The 18,301-nt window shown below is 47.5% G+C and overlaps 2 protein-coding genes across 4 annotated transcripts; one reads left to right on the top strand and one right to left on the bottom strand.

Moving 5' to 3' along the window:
* Positions 1-9: 9 nt before the first annotated feature.
* On the top strand, positions 10-824 carry LOC106487623 (heat shock protein beta-11-like). The gene has a single exon (XM_013946399.2). The coding sequence runs from the start codon at positions 88-90 to the stop codon at positions 667-669; it is 582 nt and encodes a 193-aa protein (XP_013801853.2). The 5' UTR covers positions 10-87; the 3' UTR covers positions 670-824.
* Positions 825-3,037: 2,213 nt separating this feature from the next.
* Positions 3,038-17,872, bottom strand: RAB5C (RAB5C, member RAS oncogene family). 3 transcript variants are annotated; one of them, XM_067311989.1, is made up of 6 exons: positions 17,798-17,872; positions 7,204-7,449; positions 5,967-6,118; positions 5,514-5,636; positions 4,633-4,726; positions 3,038-4,204 (listed from the first exon to the last, which is right to left on the bottom strand). In XM_067311989.1, the coding sequence occupies exons 2-6, from the start codon at positions 7,367-7,369 to the stop codon at positions 4,089-4,091; spliced, it is 651 nt and encodes a 216-aa protein (XP_067168090.1). In that variant the 5' UTR covers positions 7,370-7,449; positions 17,798-17,872; the 3' UTR covers positions 3,038-4,088. The 3 variants fall into 3 exon arrangements, with proteins under 3 accessions (XP_067168090.1, XP_067168091.1, XP_067168092.1); XM_067311990.1 differs by lacking the exon at positions 17,798-17,872 and adding an exon at positions 17,382-17,459; XM_067311991.1 differs by lacking the exon at positions 17,798-17,872 and adding an exon at positions 14,225-14,297.
* Between the last annotated feature and the right edge of the window lie 429 nt (positions 17,873-18,301).

The following is an 18,301-nucleotide window of genomic DNA, read 5'->3' as shown; positions in this document are numbered from 1 at the left end:
CAGGCTCTCGGCAGGTAGGCAGAAAGCTCCCAGCTCACTGGAGAGGACACAGCCTCAGAGCCAGCAGCAGATACCGAAGAAGCAGAGATGCTTTGCCCAATGCATTTTATGCCGTTCGCCTCCAGCTCCCTGGCCACCCGTCTGGGCACGATGAGGACCCTCTGGCCAAATCCAGAAGCAATCTTCACCGAACTGCAGCAGGAGATGGAGAAGGCTCGGGAATACATGAACAACTTCGGGCAGCTCAGCAGCCAAGGAAACTTTGCTGGGGACTGTGCCGAGGGCTCCAGCACAACCATGACCCTGGCCTCCGGTGATGGCTTCTCCGTGTGCCAGGACGTCAAGGACTTCGCCCCCAAGCAGCTGTCGGTGAAGTTGGTGGGCAGGAAGGTGATGCTGGTGGGGCAGAAGGAGACGCAGACCACTGACGAGAAGGGCTCCTTCTCCTACAAGTACGAGGTGCTGAAGCGGGAGTGGGACGTGCCCGAGGAGGTGGATGCCGAGGCGCTGAGCTGCTCCCTGTCCAGCGACGGGCAGCTGCACATCGAGGCCCCCAGACGGGCCCTGCCGGCCGCCCCGGAGAGGAACGTGCCCATCGAGGTCAGCCGTGCAGCACTGCAGCCTGGACCAGCCATGCAGGACGGAGCCACCGGAGGAGCCAAGGAGTAATGGGAAGGGAACCAATGCCCCATGCCAGGACCAGAAGAGATGGCAGCAAGTCTTGGGTTTTAGCCCAGACAAGCACCGTCAGCATTGCCTTTGTTTTTTTCACTATACTGGAACGTGCTTGGTTTTGTATCCAATAAAAATGCTTTTGACTAGAACCTGCTTGTGCTCTCCTGGGTGTGATTGATGGGGGGCTGGGGGCAGGACCCAGGTGCCCAGAGAAAGGGAAGAACCTCTCTGGGCTCTGGGTGCCTCAGGGCAGGGTAAAATGGGGCCAAGAGGCAGACCCAGAGCGGGGAAGGGATGTGAGCACAGTGCTGCTCCGGTGCTGAGGAAATGCGGGGTGGGGTTAAAGATAGGATGCTCCCAGAGTGGAAAGGGGCAGCCACCGCTTACCTGTGCCAGAGCAGAGGCATCTCTGCCATGGGGCAGGCAGACTGCCAGCCCTGCAGCAGCCTTTCCTCCCCCATGCTGCTACCGGCATCCGCACCAGCTCCACGGTGAGCTCCTTACAGATTCAGCCCCTTGTGCCCTGGCAGATGCCAGCGACTGGGAAGAGCGCCATGCTGGGGGCCCTGGTTGGGCTATAGGTTGTCCCCTTTACAGCTGTGCTTCTCCACAAGCAGCTTGGAAGGAAGCTGCTACAGCCAGCCAAGATCCCACTGGAACAAGGCACCACCCATCTTATGAGGCTGACGTCTGTCACCTGGCAGTGCTGTTAACCGCCGCAAACACCCAGAGGTCAGGCCCAGGCAAGCAGCAGCTATGCAGGGCAGGCCCATCTGTTCATACCAAAGCTGCTCCAAGCTCAGAGAGCCCGTCCACGAGGCCTGGGCAGCGAGGAGGCTCTGCAGAGCACCGCTGCGCAGCAGCAACAAGCAACAGCAGCACTCAACCAGCCCCTGATACAGAGTCCACTGCAGCTTGACAGCACATCCAGACACCCCTCATGGCATCACAGACTCCTTCACAGAGATGGAGACCCAGAGTTATCCAAGGAGCCAGGAATTAAGCTGTCAAATAGGAATGCAATTACAAGCCAGCAGATGGCAACAGCACCTTGTTTAGTCTTGACATGATTTTTCCAAGTGGGGATTGCAGCAGCCCTTCCCAAACAGGTCCTGCTCTCACTCAGCTGCATCTCAGACGCTCCATGGATGTACAGAACTCCTCTAGCAGATGACCAGCCAGGCTCTGCTGCAGGGGACGGAAACAAGCTGCACCCAAGGCGCCAGGGGAGATGAAGCCCATTCAAGGTTGCTGGAGCCCATACGCTGCAGACAGCCTGTGCCCCTGCCACACAACAGGGACACAGGCCACAGCTTTGCTCGAGACCCTTCTCAAGTCCACAGGAAAGGGGCTGCAGTCTGGCAAACAAGGAGATTTTAAGCAAGGCCAGCATGAGGCAAAAGGCACCAACACCTCAGACACAGGATAAAGCTCACAAGTCATGGCATTTCACAAAGATTTTATTTGCAGCTACCCAGCCGAGCTTTCACAGCCTCCAACACCGCAAACCAAGGGCAAGTCCAACCCAGAGATGGTCATATGGTTGACTGCAGCCGTGCCTCTAGCAGAGCTTCTGCTGTGCGAACACAGAGTTGACAGCAGCAAGCACGCACCCAAGGAGAGATAGCAGGTTCAAGTACCAGGGCATAGAAGTCCTCATGCTTCTCCAAGCACATATGGCACCTGCCCAGCTGGCCAAGCAGTGCATTTGGTATTAGTAGAGCTGTAAGTGGTTGCTTCATTTTCCACATTGACTCCAGTCACCCATGGGTCTAGAGATCTTGAAGTTCATGCAGCAGTAACAGGATAGAAATGCCTTTCAAGGCAATCATTCTCCAGGGACATTAATATTTGAGCACATTATTGTGCAGCTGTCAAGCTGAGTCCCTCTGCATACCGCCCTCCCTCCTCTGCCTCTTCCCCACTTTAGCTAGGGACAGTTTCCCTAACAGTACTAGGCTATGAACAGTTCCCACCCCTTCACCTTGGACTTCCTTATATGCTGCTGCCCAGAGGACCACAAACATATTGAACCTCCTGTAGCTGCCAATACCACTCTGCAGGAGCTGAGCACACTCCTCTTACCTCCTAGCAAAATGGTTGCTGCAGGAGCAGTTGGCGCAGCCCAGACACTCCAGACGCTGAGTGGGAAAGCCACATGCCCATGTTTCTCGCTGCCTGGGGAAGGAAGGCCAAGTGTCTCTTGCACAGAGCTGTGCTCTAGGAAAGCTACAGAAGAGCTGGGTATTGCACATACCACAAGACAACTAGCCCATATTATCCTCCAGCATGTGTTAGGTTCTGATCCAGTCCCATTGTGGGGTCAACTCATTTTAAGAAACATGAACATTGCTGATCATGGTAGATTTATAAAAAATTTTAATCACACAAAACTGAAGTTTGTGATGAAGACTAGGTTGACAGTTCCTCTTAAATACCAGTATGCATAAGACATTGCATTAGGCACTAGGCAGCAGCCAACATCAGTTAGAGTCTGGCAACAGAAATCATTTTAATACCTCCCTTCATACTTCGTGGAATTACAGGCTTTTGTAATACATATTGTTTCCACAGACAAGTTATTCAAGGTTCCCCCACCCCACCTCTGTACATCAGTAAACCATGTGTATTTGCACTAGAGTAGGGTTAACAACATTAGTGGCATCACAACCATCAAAAAAGGACAATTTTCTATACAAGATCTTTGCAAAAGTTGCAACAGGATTAGTGCATTATGACAGAACTGGAGATGGAAAAAAGTTGGCATGCTAGAGTCCAACACAAATAAAGACAATAGGCAGCTAGTTGTATGTACTATATTGACAAGATACTGATTGGTTACATGAAGAAACATACAATACAAAATACAGAAGAAACCAGTTTTGCTTCCCTCTGCCCCACCCCAAAATACTCATAATTGATTTGGTCAATAAGTGGCTAAAAAGCCAGGAGTTTGTCACTATAATGCTACAGTTTAGTGGTTTTCCTAGGCATATTGTACTGGTATTAGCCTTAGCTTTTACATGTGGATGATTTTAAACAAGGTTCTGTCTAGTCTCGATATCCCTTTGTTTCCAATAGTGAACTACAGTACTGTGGGACCTGCGTGCTGCTGGCCCTCACCCACAGGAAGGGATGAGTTGGCTAGGCAGACACCAGGTCATGCATCCACCACCACCAGGAAGAGGGAAGAGCAGAAGTTCATATATTAAAAAAGTGACTTAAGACTTAGAATTGAATTAGTATTTGTACAGAAAGGTGCAGGTGGAAGAGCTCCCTCCAGCCTATGATCAGAAAGGGATGGAGAAATCACAGCAGCCACTGGCAGCAGCTGCTCTACTGTAAGTGCGATTGGTTAGAGTGGATTCCAGTCACGTCATTCGAAAGGGCTTCGGTCAGGTGGGAACAGTTGCTCAATTGCTGCAGCACTGGCTCCTACTAGGCTGACTGCTTTCTTGAAGGTCAACAACCCGATTTCTACCTGGACCACCAGGAGCGTTCTGGGGTTCATTTTTTGGCAGTTTCTTGGCTAGAAAGAAACAACACATTAGTAGGCTTCTCTAAAAAGGTCAACCTCCTCCCTATTGCTTCCAGATCAAGCTGGGCTCAGCCCTGCTTTGGTCCAAGCCCTCATCTCTTAAGGGGTTTGGGATCAGGTGCTGCTAGCAGCACAAGTATAGTAAAGAAACATACTCCAGCTTTGGCTGTCATGAATTCTGCTCCTTCCTTACTCATCCCAGATAAGGGAAGAGAGGGAATGGGTTCGCAGGGCAAAAGCCCCAGGCAGTCAGCGACTGTCTGGGTGACTGACTGTTCACAACAGGATAGCAATTTGGTCATCTGCTCCAGGAAGAGCCTCTAGAACCTGGCTGATATGGCAATTCCCATGGTTTTCAGTGGGATGCACTGCTGCTGCTCAGAGTTACTCCAGACATTCTTCTTCACACAAGCTGTTACCTATTGCCATGAAGATTTCATTCACATTCATTGCTGTCTTTGCTGATGTCTCCATGAACAGCAAGCTGTTGTCATCTGCATATGTTTGTGCATCCTAGAAACAATCAGAGTGGTAACAGCATTCTGCTAGCAGGAGGGCCAAGCAGGCTTCACAAGCTTCACTTATTGGCAGACAAAACAGTAAAGAAACTGTCTGCCCCACCGCAGGCCAGATTCCCACCCCAATTCCCTGAACTCTGCTCAGCCCTGACAGCTGGAAGATAAGCACCACTGAACACTGGAGGCTGGGACACCAGCCGTGCAAGCCGGGGTATAACAGCACTGACTGTTTGTAAGCCACTTGACCCAAATGTAGACACAGGGTATTTCTCAAGCATAACACCTTGTACTTTGGTTAGCTAGGAGTGTAATACACACTATGAATCCACCACAAACAGTTCTGTGCAGAGGTCTGAGATAAGAGCGTCTCCTTAAGTGTCTGCCTTAAGCAACTTAAGGTAAGAGCTGTAAAAACTAGAGACCAAGCTGGGAATCTTCAGATATCTTGTATCTAAAGGATGCCATTTCATACCTTACTGGAGGTAGACTATACAAGTAAGACAGCAGCAGAGGCTGAAAAAGGAAGCTTGTGCTCTAAGGGCCTTTTCCTCCACATACATCATGTAAAGAATTGTTATCAAGAGCAGCTACAGGGGCTGCAAAAGGAGAGGCAGGCTACAATTTCCTTTGAGTCTCCTTCTGGGGTCCTCAGTCTAGCATGAATCTTGACCACCACACTTTTCCTCAAAGTATTTCTAACATAGCTATCATCTCTCCCGCTTCAGCAAAAAACCTGCTTTCCTGACTTATTCAGGCAGCAATTGATCTGGGTTCCAGCTTACCTGAAAGTCCACAGCTCTCTTGGTAGCAAGATCTGCCTTGTTGCCTGCTAGTGCAATTACAATATTGGGGCTAGCCTGCCTCTGCAACTCTTTCACCCAGTTCTTGGCTCGTACAAATGTGTCCTGGAAACAAACAGGAGGTAGCAGTCAGGAAGGGCAGCCTTTTGTTAATCCACAGCGAAGATATGATTAGAACAAGTCTTTCCTGGAAGAAGTGTTTTGCCTCTACAGCACTTTGCAGCAGGATCCTTTATCAGCTTAGACAGCCTTGGTCAGAGCTGAGGAAGAGGCCATTAGCAGTCTTCAAGAAACTCAGTACCTGCAGGTGGCAAGATCTGCTGGCATCTGCAGGGACACCAAACCCAGACACTCTCCCAGAGAATTCAGAAGTGTCAGCTACGTGGGCAAACGCCTCCTTCCCAACAACCGCTCACAGCCCTGTGCAGTACTCACTGTGTTAGTGATGTCGTAGACAACAATGGCTGCCTGGGCACCTCTGTAATACATTGGTGCCAGGCTGTGATACCGCTCTTGTCCTGCTGTATCCCATATTTCAAACTTCACTGTTGTGTCATCCAGACAGACTGTCTGCGTTAGGAAAGCAGCTGAAAGAGAAGGTGTGCGTTTGCCTTACCTCTGGCTGGAGAGCCCCTGCAGGCAGAGCCAGCAGCTTGGAGTAGTTCTGCTTTTGCTTTAGGAGCCAGCAGAAAGCTCAGACAGAGGCCAGGGCAGTGCCAGTTGCTGTGGAAGTTACAGCTCTGCTGCGTCAAGCTACTTGCACACAGGATCCACATAGTCACCAAGCACCAAACCACCACCAGGACGGCTCTGGCAGCCCAGTACAGAGAACCATTTAGGCAGTGGTGTTGCTATGGAGCCATCTCCCTCCCCAATAACTACCCTTCAAAGATTATACAGTGCAGGTGCAACATCTCCAGGACTAGCTTTGAGGACTATCTCAGAGCACTGAAGTCAGTCTAGTTACATTACACTGATTTAGTAACTGGTTATTTTCTTGTTCCTGTAAGTATATAATACCATGGGTTCCAACTAGAATGAGCGCAACCAGCCCTAGATACAGAATGAAGTAGGACAGCAGAGTGTCCACATGATCCTCTGCAAAAGAGCACTGAACCCTGCTTGCCCATGAGCTATACTTACAGCTATATTTAATTCCTACATGGGTTACTATAGGGGTAAAACAAGCTTTTTCTCAGCACTCACTTCTTACTGTCAGGAGATGAGGGTGCTGACAGACCTTTGATTGGTAAGAACACTGTGCTAAAGATTTAAAGTTAAGAAATACAGGACCTGAAAGAACTGTGGAAGTAGTTTACAGTATCAGGCTAAAAACAACCCTGAAATCTCAGGTCCTGATCTGAAAGCACAATTAAGGGATATAAACTGAGTTGAAGGCCTCGGTTCTAATTGGAAGCAGAAATTCAAGGACTGGAAGTGAAGGAGCCTTAGAGGCAGAGCACTTATGGTTGCCATAGCACTATCCTCTAGTGCACCGATTTTCACACTAACAAGCAAATTATAAACAAAGAATTAAAGCACTAGCTGTTTGACTATTTGTAGCTAGAATTTCAGACCAGACTGAAAGAGTCATTAATAACCTCCGATACCCCTGGACCGCATTACTGAGGCCAGCACCTTTCACACTTAGGCATTTGGACTTGACACTCACCTCCAATTGTGCTCTCCTGGTACTCATGGAACTGTCCCTTCACAAAGCGCAGAACAAGGCTGGACTTCCCCACCGCTGACTCACCCAACAGAACAAGTTTAAACTGGCAGATTTTGTTTCCAGCAGCTGGTCCATTCGGTCGAGCAGCTCCACCTCGACCTGCCATTGTGGGCGAAGCGCAGGAGTGCCAAGAGCGTAAGGATGCTGCAGACTCCGAACTCAGATTCACCTGAAGGCAGGTTCCAACTGGAAAAGGAGGTCGCAGTTAGCAACATGCTCATGGACCAGCACAAGTCAGTTGTTTTGATCTGATACGATCATTGGTGCAGGTAGGTGGCAATTCCTTCCCGCTGTGAGAAGTTCTTGCCATCAGTTGCAAGCACCATAGCATTAACAGGTTTGGGCTGGTCAGCAGCTCCTTCAGTAACATCTTAAATTGTCCAACTGTCCTCAAAGGAGGGATATTAATAGTACAAGCTTTTCTCCCCACCCAGGGCCCTCTAGCACTTCCACTACATGCAAATATTGTAGACACCTCATTAGGGCAAGTCAAGTAAAAACAGCTAACACACCAGCCAGTGTCATTAGACCTTTAATAAAAGAGCAATTACTCAGGCCATGGAGGCTATAGAAGTTGATCTTCGTGACTTCAACTTGTTCCTCTTCTAGATTCACCAGATAACTTCAGATTATCAATGCAACACAGAGATGCTCATGAGGCCTTAAGTACCCTATAGAAGCCATTTATGAAATGCAGTACTGTGACAGTTCTCCACAAGACATTCAGACAAAGGGAGTTTCTATATTCAGTCTGTTAGCTTAAAGGTCCTTAAACCAAGCCATTAAGCTTTGCATCTAAAAGCAGTCCTTAAGATGACATTTGAATTGCTGTGCAAGAAGCATGTCATAGGGAAATTAAGATCTTTTCTCTAACAGATTTGCTGCATGTTCACAGACTGGAAAGAAGCCACTCTCCATTACTGCTGCAAACCAAACTGCACCAAACGGAGGTCTGGAGGGCTTTAGCTCATGCCAGAAGCAGCATGCATTAGATGCTGCCCTACATCTTATTCAAGCTGCCTCATTTGTACTTATTGCACGTCATCCCTGGCTGTCAGGTTACTGGCCTGCTTCTTCACTATGAAGAGCAAGTCTCAAACCCAGGTACACTGAACAGAGCAAACGGGAAGCATCACCAGCAATCAAAACTGCCATCCCACTTCCCAGCACTCCTAAAACATGCAGCCCAACAGCAGCAAGTCTTTAGAGCTGTGCAGAAGCACAAAGCACCACAGTAGGAGTAAAACAAGCCATTTTACATCCATAGCTTAGCCACAAATGAAGCCTCAGTGCTTCCCTAATCAATTAACTCAATTACTATGAATTATCCACATGCAGCTGAAGAATATTTTCTCAGTTCAGAGTTGCAGGGATTTAGGCATATTTCTTGTCCTTATCACAACTCCTACCTCCTGTTAATGATAAAATGCCACAACTCATCACTTCTGCTCTGTACGACCACTTTCCTTTAACTCTCATAAAGGAAACTTCTTGACAAAGACTGCAAAAAGCCCCCAAAAGCCGATTTCTTCTTGCACTGAGTTCTGAGCATGCCCAGAAGGATACTTTCCTGGAAGGAAACACTGGTCTGAAGCATTGAAAAAGCTGATGAGAAAGACAAAACTTTAAGCCTGTTATAAGTCAGAGTTGGGATATAGCCATCTCATTCAGCATTCACCCAGCCACACACCAGATTCCTATGAATAGGAAGGTTAAAGCAAGTTAAACTGGGTCTTAACATCTGAGCTGGGGCAGTGTGTCCTCTGAACAAGGCTTAGGCCTGCCTTAATAAAGATATTTACCAGAGAACAGTTAAACTGGGACTAAATCAAAACTATGACTGAGCACGCTCTGTTACCAGCAATACTGTATAATAGAGCCTAGAGAGGGCAGGACTGGATAATTTGTCACCCAATGTTCATTGAATGACTAGAAAGCTAGATGTAGTGACAGATCTACCTACAGCTTAAGAAAAGCCTTAAGCTCTAAAGTGAAGTCATGGCTTATTCCAAATACCTTTTAAGTCCATCTGTACAAGATGCTGTGATAGACCATTAATACATTTGCTTTTGTAAACTGTTGCTTTTTATTATCTCATTTGTCTGAGAAGCACTATTACGCTCTGCTATAAAAGGATTACCATACCCGATGGGGTCATTAAGCATATGGCAGTTCATTAGGAACAGAGAAGAACACAGCTCCCGATGAACCAGGCTAGCCAATAGCACCTCTGAAACACTGAAGCTATTCCTGCTGCAGCATTAACAGCTGGTGAAAGCTCTAACCCACAGCTGCTAGAAAGCCCAGCCCATCATAAGAGAAATTATCAAAGCACCGAGTGCAGCTGAGATCTGAGCTGCTGGAGAACACTACACAAGAGCCAGTACCAAGTAGTACAGAGCTGAGCTCTTGCAAAGGCTAGTAACAATGTCAGGACCCCACCTCCTCTTCCTAGAAAGGACAAATGCTGGTTTGACAGAATGAGAAAGCTTGATAGGAAGCAAGTTAGCAACTTGTTTTGCTAGACAGTGAGGAAGCAGTATTTCGTAGTTCTGGCCAGGCATAGCTTGGTCCAAGATGCACATCAGAAGCTCTGCATCTGTACCAGCCTGGGAAAGCTTCCACTTCTTAGAGTTTCTCTTCCAACCCAAGGTCTCAAGGTAACAGCTTCTGCTTGTTTAACCTTGTATTCATTTAATCAGGGCAGTCTATCAGCAATATGCAAGCTCTGTGCTGTTCTTTCAGACTAACATGCTGCACATTAAACGCCAGATGAATCATGCCTCAACTGAGTTATGACCTCCCGAAATATGATAGGGAGGATTCCCAGAGCAAAACAAGGAAATCAGCCTGTTGACACCCTCAAGTCTTCATGTGACCTATATTTCAGACCTCAGTTCATTTTGCCATCTGGTTGTGCTACATGAATTCAGAGTTGAGCAAGTATGTCTGTATGTTCAACTTGTCACGGAGAGCTACTGACCAGAGCAAACAGTCAAGTATTTAGAGCCTGCAACCACTTAATTATGGAGAACCTGGTCATCATCTAAAGACTGTTTGAAGCTTGGCTGCAGGATTGCATGGCTTCATGCCCACTTGAAAAGCTGCTAGATCATTAGGATGTTTGGGTGAAGTTTACACAGTTCAAGTGACCTTAACTGCAGCCATCCCACTGAAGGTCTCAGGCTAAGAATGAGTATTGCAGTCAGCCTGAACAGTTTAGGACTTCTGCTTATGCCCACATGAAGATTTTAAGTAATTGAAGTGAGAGGCTACTACTAAAGCTGTAGACAGCAAGAGCTCCCCATTGCAGGATGATCAAATGTAGCACTTTTTTGCTAATGCCAACATCTTTGAGGATTTCTACATTGCTATCAGAAACAGAACTACAGTTCATGGAAACTCTGCATCAGCAGCAATCCCATGCAGATATTTAAAACAGAACTCAATTCTGCTAAACACAGAAGTAATAGCCAACTAAACTAAGCAAAGACTGGATCTGTCCACAGCAGTCAGCGAATACCAGCTGGAGTAACAGCAAAGGCTTCATGCTTGAATGAATACATTGCTAATACTCAGAGATTGTTCATCCGCTCTTCCAGCAAATAGTCAGCTTAGCATCCACCCCCTTCCGATTCTCATGCAAAACACTGGCAATGACACTCAAACCACTGGATGGTCAGATCAGACTAACTACAGCAATACTGCACAGACAAATCAAATAAGCTGAAGTTGCAGCTTGTCAATACTATTAATTCAAGAAGCAAGTCAAGACCATGACAGAAGGAAGGGTAAGATAGGGTAATCATGTAATCAAGATTAATGTGTTAGTTTTCCTACTAGCTTGTAACATCACAAGATCAATTAAAAGGCTTGTGCTGTTTTATTTGCTTGCCCTGTGAGCTTCCCTGCTTACTGAAGCGCATGCAAGAGCTGAGCATCATATACAAGAGCAAAAGTATAGGAATCGTGAACTCTTGAAACAGTCTTGTACCTGTTTATGTTGAGATTAAGGACAGGTTTCAATACCTGTTGCTGTCCACAACCTAGAGTTCTAGGCCTATCATTCCTGCGATTTAGGCTGCTCAGTGCCTCACCTGTCTGCCAAGATTTGTCGTAGAGGCTTCTAAACTTCCATGAACATTTAATTCAAGAATTTGAGTACCCCAAATGAGAAAGGGCACGCAAGCACTGCGGCATTCCCAGTCTATACAAAATCAAGGCAGTTTTCCAAAGCTGTTGGGATTCTTCAGAGATTAGCATGTAGGAGTTAAACTCATCAGGCCCAGTACAAGTAGTCTGATCTCCACAGGGCAATTGCTATCCGATTCCCATGTTAACATTTGTATGAGACCAATTGCTTCACAGAACCCCCTACCACAGGCAAGCTACTGTTTTAAGATGTCATTATAGACTTGAATCTGATATTTTTGCCCTGTGTTCACTCAGTAGTGAAAACTGCTCTGAAAGCTGGCAGCATTTAGAAACTCAATTCTGAAGAATCTAGTTACCCAAGAAGACTGCTTCTGCTCTCAGCTATGCAAGAAATCACATTTCATTGGGGATTTGCTGGCTTAGAGTCAAAATACTCAAGACAAAAGCCCCAGTGAAATATTTATCTTGTTAAATAGCTGACAGTGTTACATGAATTCCTTGGCAAAGCGAGCCCTGAAGTTATGAGCGGTTTTGCTTCACCTAACATCGAATGGGCAGCTAGCCACACTGTTAGCAGGCAGCTTGCACTACCTTGTTCCCAGCCACAACTGAGGAGTCAGCTTTAAGAGCCAGATCCGCAAGCAACTTCCACAAGCAGGACCAGCAGCAAGTTTGGGAGCTACTAGAACCAACACAGAGACTCCAGTAGCCTAGATTAGCATAGCATTTAGTACTTAACCTGATTCTCCAACACATTACTACTTTTGGATGAAAAGCAAACACTTCAAAAAAAGTCTTACTGCAGTAGAGCCAGCACAGCACAGAAAGTACTAATAAACCCAGCCCTTACAGATGAGAGGAACCAGGAAACATACAGGTAAGTATATACCTCTGAGTTCTTCAATCAGAGGGAGTTTGATCAGTTTTAATACTTCATCTTTCTTTAGACAACATGCACTTCCCTCCACAAACAGAGAACACTTGCTCTTTTGATCAGTAGGGCTGTAACCCAGAACATCAGCAACAGCCCCAAACTGGGAACTAATCACTGCACAGTTGTGAGGAGCTATGCTACAGCTTTAAAAATGTAGATTCACAGACCTAAATAAGCCCAGATAACCACAGCAGTACTTCTGAAATTGCTATTAGACTACCATAAGTGAAATTAGGGCAGTATGTATGAGGACCTATGAAAGGATACTGCTCAGTACTGAATACAAGTAGTTAAACTGAACATCTGACCTGAACACTCAGTACTGTACATCAAGAAGACTGTCCAAAATTCAGACCATTGTTACATACAGAAAGCTACTGCCCAGTTTCAACACTGAATCTAGTTTGCTAGATGGCATCCACTTTATTAGGGAGCTAACTTGCCTAGTTAAAGTGAGGGCTATGAAGCCAAGATCTCCCATGGATCCTATAAAGTTGATCCAACTCAGCCCTCTTCAGAGGAGAAGGCAAGTATCACAGCCTGCATGACTGAGTCAAGAAGCACAGTATTTTGGTCAAAGGAAACTATCAAGCTGACTGTGCACCTAAAACTGAAGTAGTCAGTGAGACTCACACTCCAGCCTTTCATTTTCCTCTTATAATAAGGATTTCTAGGATGAGCTGTCCTTATTCTTCATCCAAGTCACTTTCATAACCTCTGTCCGCTAACAGCAATCAGTCAGCATCTCAGATCTTGATCAGATTTTTTGCAAGCCTCAGACAACCCTGAGCCACATACACACATCAACAGTTCCCTGTGCAGAATATATTAAACACACTGAAGAGACAAAGGAAAGTAGTGTGAGCAAACCCAAATTCAGTTTAAACTCACTGGAGAATTCCATCTCAAACACTTAAATGCGAGTTTTAATATCTCCAACCAGATGCAGGAAGCTATTCCACCAGCCTAGTGCAACAGCAGAAAAATACCAACCCTTAATCTTTCCATTACTGATCCTCAGCACTGTCACACAGACACTTTCCATAGCACAAGTATAATACGGCTCTGGAGTGCTCATAGACATACCTGCATTCTCTGAAGCCTTCTTCTAGCCAGCTCAACCCTATACACATCCCCTTCATCAAAAAGATTTCCTAGGTTTAAGCAGTCACCAGAAGTTCTTGACAATGTCTCATAAAGTGAGATGTTACGCTTACTGAGGCTACCTTGCAGCTATGGGTTTTTATATTTCAACAGTTGAGTAAGCATCAGCAACAAAAGTTACTATCATTTTGGTCACACTAGCATTACAAGGAAGTTCCATGCCTAATCCAGGGGGGGTATTAGTTCTGCAGAACAGCATGACTAATTGCTTTCAAAACTGCAGTTAATGCCCTATTAGATCACCATAGACTGAACCGAGAAACATGCAATTAGAGCAGGCTGAGGTATTGTGCTTCTGCCTGTTCCTTGTACATCAGGAAAGTGACAGGGATAATATTAGAACACACATTCTAACCAGTGCCACTTAACCCAGCAGCTCTGTGTACACGATAGCTAGTGAACTCGCACACAGCCATGGTGATGGAAGATCCACAAATGCAAGCTTTCAGGATTGCTTTGGTCAAGCTTTATTTAGGGGAGCTAGAGGGACAACACACTTGCAAAGCGTGCTGTGAAAGGAGCAAAAGTGAGAGGTGGCAACTTTCTACCAAGTATTAAAGTATAAAACACAGTATTAACTTCTGCAGAATCTGTTTTACATCATCCTCATTTTAGATAAGCTTCTTACTAGCTGTATGGAGCAAAGCTACCTATTCCAGGTATCAAAACAGCCCCTGTCCCCACATTAACTTCTCTTGGGGATCTTACCTCCTTTTAGTTTTTCTTGACAATGCAAGAGCTTAGTCCTCTTTCACAGGAGTTGAGGTACGGCTAGTTTGAGGAAGTTATTCATAAGTACAGTCTGGAACAACCAAAAATTGAACAGAAGAGTCAAATTTTTAATCCTGTAGGAAAGGTTTATATCTCCTGGTTTTGGTATTGTCCACTGCTTACCACACCCTTGACAGACAGCCTATTTTTAAACCAGGAGTCCAGGAACATACACCTTTAGATGACATCCACTGTTTTGTGAACAAGACGACAAGATCATTAGCAGCACAAAGCTGAAAACTATAATCTTCACTGCAAAAGAGTCAGTGACCTTCATAATATCTTTTCCAGACTGCACAAAGATCTACTGCCTCTAGCAGTTCCTTATTTGGAACACTACTGAATAAAAGCAAACATGAAAAACAGCATTTTCTTATCTGTTCATGTAGAACTATTCCAGGAGTTTGTTCCTGTGCTTCAGAGGAAGAAAGAGTGTTCCTTTTAGGATTTAGACGCAACTTTATTCTTCCCTGGTATTGTCATTGCCAGGAAGGCTTTTTTTTTCTGGCTAGCACTTGGAATGTTTTCATAGCTTTACTCCAAACACTTAACAGAACTTGCATAAGACTACTTCAAACTTCATACCCCGAGGGAATAAAACAGCTGACTCTGCTATTTCTACATTCTACCCTCTCTTAAGTATGCTGACCAAAAGACTTCAGGCTACACCCACTTCATTAGAAGCGTTCCCATTTCGTTTCCTGTGTCTGAAAGTACTTGGCATTCTTTCCCCTCCCTTTTTAGGGAGCTATCACGACTACCTATCACCTAAACATGCAGCAGTCTGGAAAGTTAGGATCACAAGAGTTGATATGACTAGCATGGCCTGCAGAAAGTCTAGAACTGGTCCCTCTTCAGATGCAGGGCAGCTTTGCCAAGATGAGACAATTCCACTTCCTCCCCACTTCTCACAGTGATTTAGTTTGCCAAGTAGACAAAGTACGAATTTGTTACTAGACAGTCGTTTCAGACATGAGCCTAGTCCATTATCTGTTCCACTAGTACAGCAAAGTGATCTAAGCTCAACTCTACTCAGAGAAACCAGACAAATGTTTGATTTTACTAAGCTCATATCCATATATCAGGCTAACCTTTTCCCTTACAGCTCTAGTAATTTAAATCCTTCTTCAGGAGTCCCATTTTAGCTTGCTTATGTTGCTTCCCCCACCTGGAAAGATTAGTGCCTGGCAGTGCAGGTCCTTTAAAGCTGTTTAGGCTCTATCTTAAAATGAATGTAGTCTGAATTAACCTGTATACGCTAAGGGTGAAAGATTGCCTCTAAAGGCAGATTTTGTCATGGAAAGTACTCAACTATTTGGGCATACTGTTGAGATATCAAGTTTACTCAAGAGAAGTTTGAGATAGATTATTTCAGTACTGAGAATGAGTTATTGAGCCTAAGCATAACTTTTCTTAACCCTACAAGTCTGTGCAGAACAGTGCTTTACCTGCTCTCCTTACTTCAAGGAGCCATTAAAACCAATACTGCCTCATAGCTGTTTACAGCCTTTTTAGTCACAGCTCCTCCACCTCATCCCATTAAATTGAAGCTCAGCCACCATCATGCCATGCCCCCCTCCCTCCCCCAAGCAAAAAAACCAACTTCAAAGTCAAGGCAGCAGTGAATAGAAATGGGATGTTCTAAGTGAGTTCATTCACAGCAGGGCACATTAACCCAACACGAATCAGAAGTATGATTTTATTCTTTGGTCTCAACCAAGCTTTGCAGCCCTGCCTTTAGAGTAGGCTCAGGAGTCCTAACTTATAGCATGACATCAATCCTAGTTTGCACTAAGCAGGGCAGCTCAAATATTTGGAGACCCACCACACAAAAAGCTAAGAATAGAAAGTGTGTGTTGTTCCACATAAACTTAAAATAGGACCTTAGTGTACTCTCTTCCCTCCAGTTTCCTTACGCGTTTGGAAACTAATCAAGGTCAGAGCTGTGAACAGCCATGTACAGAAGCAACAAGTTAAAGGTCAACTGAGACCAGGTCCACACTGTATTTGAGCTCACAGGCTATACAGTTTACAGTGAAAAGTCAAAGTTAATTAACAGAGCAGCAACCAAGTTGTCATGGCTCCCACCCCCCAGTCAGTTTTAGGAGCACCTTGAGCATTGTCAAGAACACGGCTCGAGCAACCTTCATGGGTTTTAGCATTACAAGCCTATTAGCTCACCCTTATTTCTGCACTGTATGCCAGTCTATGCAGGATCACATGCTGACTATGCTCAGCATAGTCGCAGCATTCACTCTTCTGCCGCACAGCAGAGCTGAAGATGGCCTCGCATCTGAGCATTTGGGGTTTTCTTCCCGTTAAGCTACTAAATGTTTTTCTTTCCAACTCTCTCATGCAAGAGCCTGCAGCACCACATAATCACTGCTCCTGTGTCCTCAAAGGGTCATGTGTGAAGTGAAGTTTCATCAGTAGGAATCCAGAGATGCCTCAGTTCTACTGGAACCTGTTTTCAGCAGTTAGAGTCACATGCTTCATTTAAGCAGTTCTCTACTTGAGAGCCCAGCTAGTCTTTCATACTCTTCTAGTGTTTCTATGCCTACTTCAGCAGTTGACTAACTAAAACAAAATATTATATCACATCTACCCTTACAAGCGCCACACCTCCCCCAAATTCCATTTAAGTTTCATGTAGTCATCTCTAAAATGCAGCACTACAAAAGAGGCAAAGCAATTGAGAAACAGCACTCATGCAGACACTCAGAATACTGACAGCAAGTGCTTGTACTTGCTATGAAGTGAGTCCGAGTCTTACTTGTAAGAAAAAAACAATAAAGAAGATTATTAAGAGTGTCAGATCCGAGATTGCACAAAGCCAGTCTCACATTCTCATCAGATTACAAGATCAGCTTGTCAAAGCTGACAGCCTTCGAGCTCACAGAGCTCCCTTTGCTGCCTGCAGAGCACCGCCGTCACGTTGACTTCGCTCCCCACGTCCACAAGGGCGGTCTCCTGGGCGCCACCGAGGCTCGCCCCCCTGCCTCGCGCCGACACTAACTCGGGACCAAGCTGCCGCAGGACCGGGCTGCTCCTACCCGGCTCCCGCTGAGCGGGATCCCCGCACGGGCGCCCTTACCTTGCGGCTTGCCAGGGCGGACTTACACGGATAAACCAGAGAGCGTTAGTCTCCGAGCCGCCTCGCCTCCGAGCGCGGAGCTCGCACGAGCGGCCGGACCGGGGCAGCGCGCCCGCGGAGCGGAGCGGGGCCGGGGCGGGCCGGGCAGGGCGGTAGCCGCGCTGGAACCCCGGCCCTGCCCCGCCGCGGCCCCGCCGCGGCCCCGAGCGCCGGCCCCCGCCGGGCTGCCCGGGAGCGGCCGCCGTGCCCGAGCAGCGCCGGCCGCTCCCGGCCCCGAGCCGGGCCCCGCCGCCGCGGGCGGCCCCACCCCGGAGCGGCCCACCCCGGGGGCGGCGTGGCCGGGCGGGCCCCGAGCAGGGCAGGGCGGGCCCCGCGCCGCGGCAGCCGCCGCGCCCCCGGACACCGGCCCCACTCACCGCGCCGGCACCGCCGCTCGCCCCCCGCCTCAGGTGAGTCTCGCAGGCTCTGGCCTTCACTTCCGCCTTTCACCCGTTCCGCTTCCGGATCCGCCCACCCCTTCCGCTCCCCGCCGGCAGACCACAGGCAGCGGCGCCTGCCAATCAAAGGCGCCCTGCCCCACTGCCGCTCCGCCCCCACCCCGGACGCGCCGCCTCACGTGAGCGCCGGGAGCGGGGGCTGCGTGACGTCATGGCGCGTCCCCCGCGGGGGGCGATGGGAGTTGTAGGCCGAGGGCAGCTCAGGGATCCCGGGGGAAGGCGGGGGGATCCCGGGGGAGCCTGAGGCGTTGGGATCCTGGGGGATCCCGGGGGGAATCCCTGGGCAAGGGGGATCTCGGGGCACAAGAGATCCCGGTGCGAAGGGGGATCCCAGGGCATGGGGGGATCCCGGTGCATGGGAGGATCTCCAAGAATGGGGGATCCCCGTGCATGCGGAGATTGCGGTGCATGGGCAGATGCCAG

Source organism: Apteryx mantelli, chromosome 28, assembly GCF_036417845.1.
Source record: "Apteryx mantelli isolate bAptMan1 chromosome 28, bAptMan1.hap1, whole genome shotgun sequence".
Lineage (NCBI taxonomy): Eukaryota > Metazoa > Chordata > Aves > Apterygiformes > Apterygidae > Apteryx > Apteryx mantelli.
Note: the sequence above shows the minus strand (reverse complement) of the source record. Positions and strands in the feature narration are given on the sequence as shown.

What these genes read in the sequence shown, in the direction of transcription:
- RAB5C (XM_067311989.1), bottom strand. Translation starts at nt 7,369, where the DNA reads ATGGCAGGTCGAGGTGGAGCTGCTCGACCGAATGGACCAGCTGCTGGA. An exon ending in AGAGAGCTGTGGACTTTCAG is followed by an intron (nt 4,727 to 5,513) that starts GTAAGCTGGAAC and finishes GATTGTTTCTAG; the next exon opens with GATGCACAAACATATGCAGA. An exon ending in TGAAATCTTCATGGCAATAG is followed by an intron (nt 4,205 to 4,632) that starts GTAACAGCTTGT and finishes GTTTCTTTCTAG; the next exon opens with CCAAGAAACTGCCAAAAAAT.
- LOC106487623 (XM_013946399.2), top strand. Translation starts at nt 88, where the DNA reads ATGCTTTGCCCAATGCATTTTATGCCGTTCGCCTCCAGCTCCCTGGCC.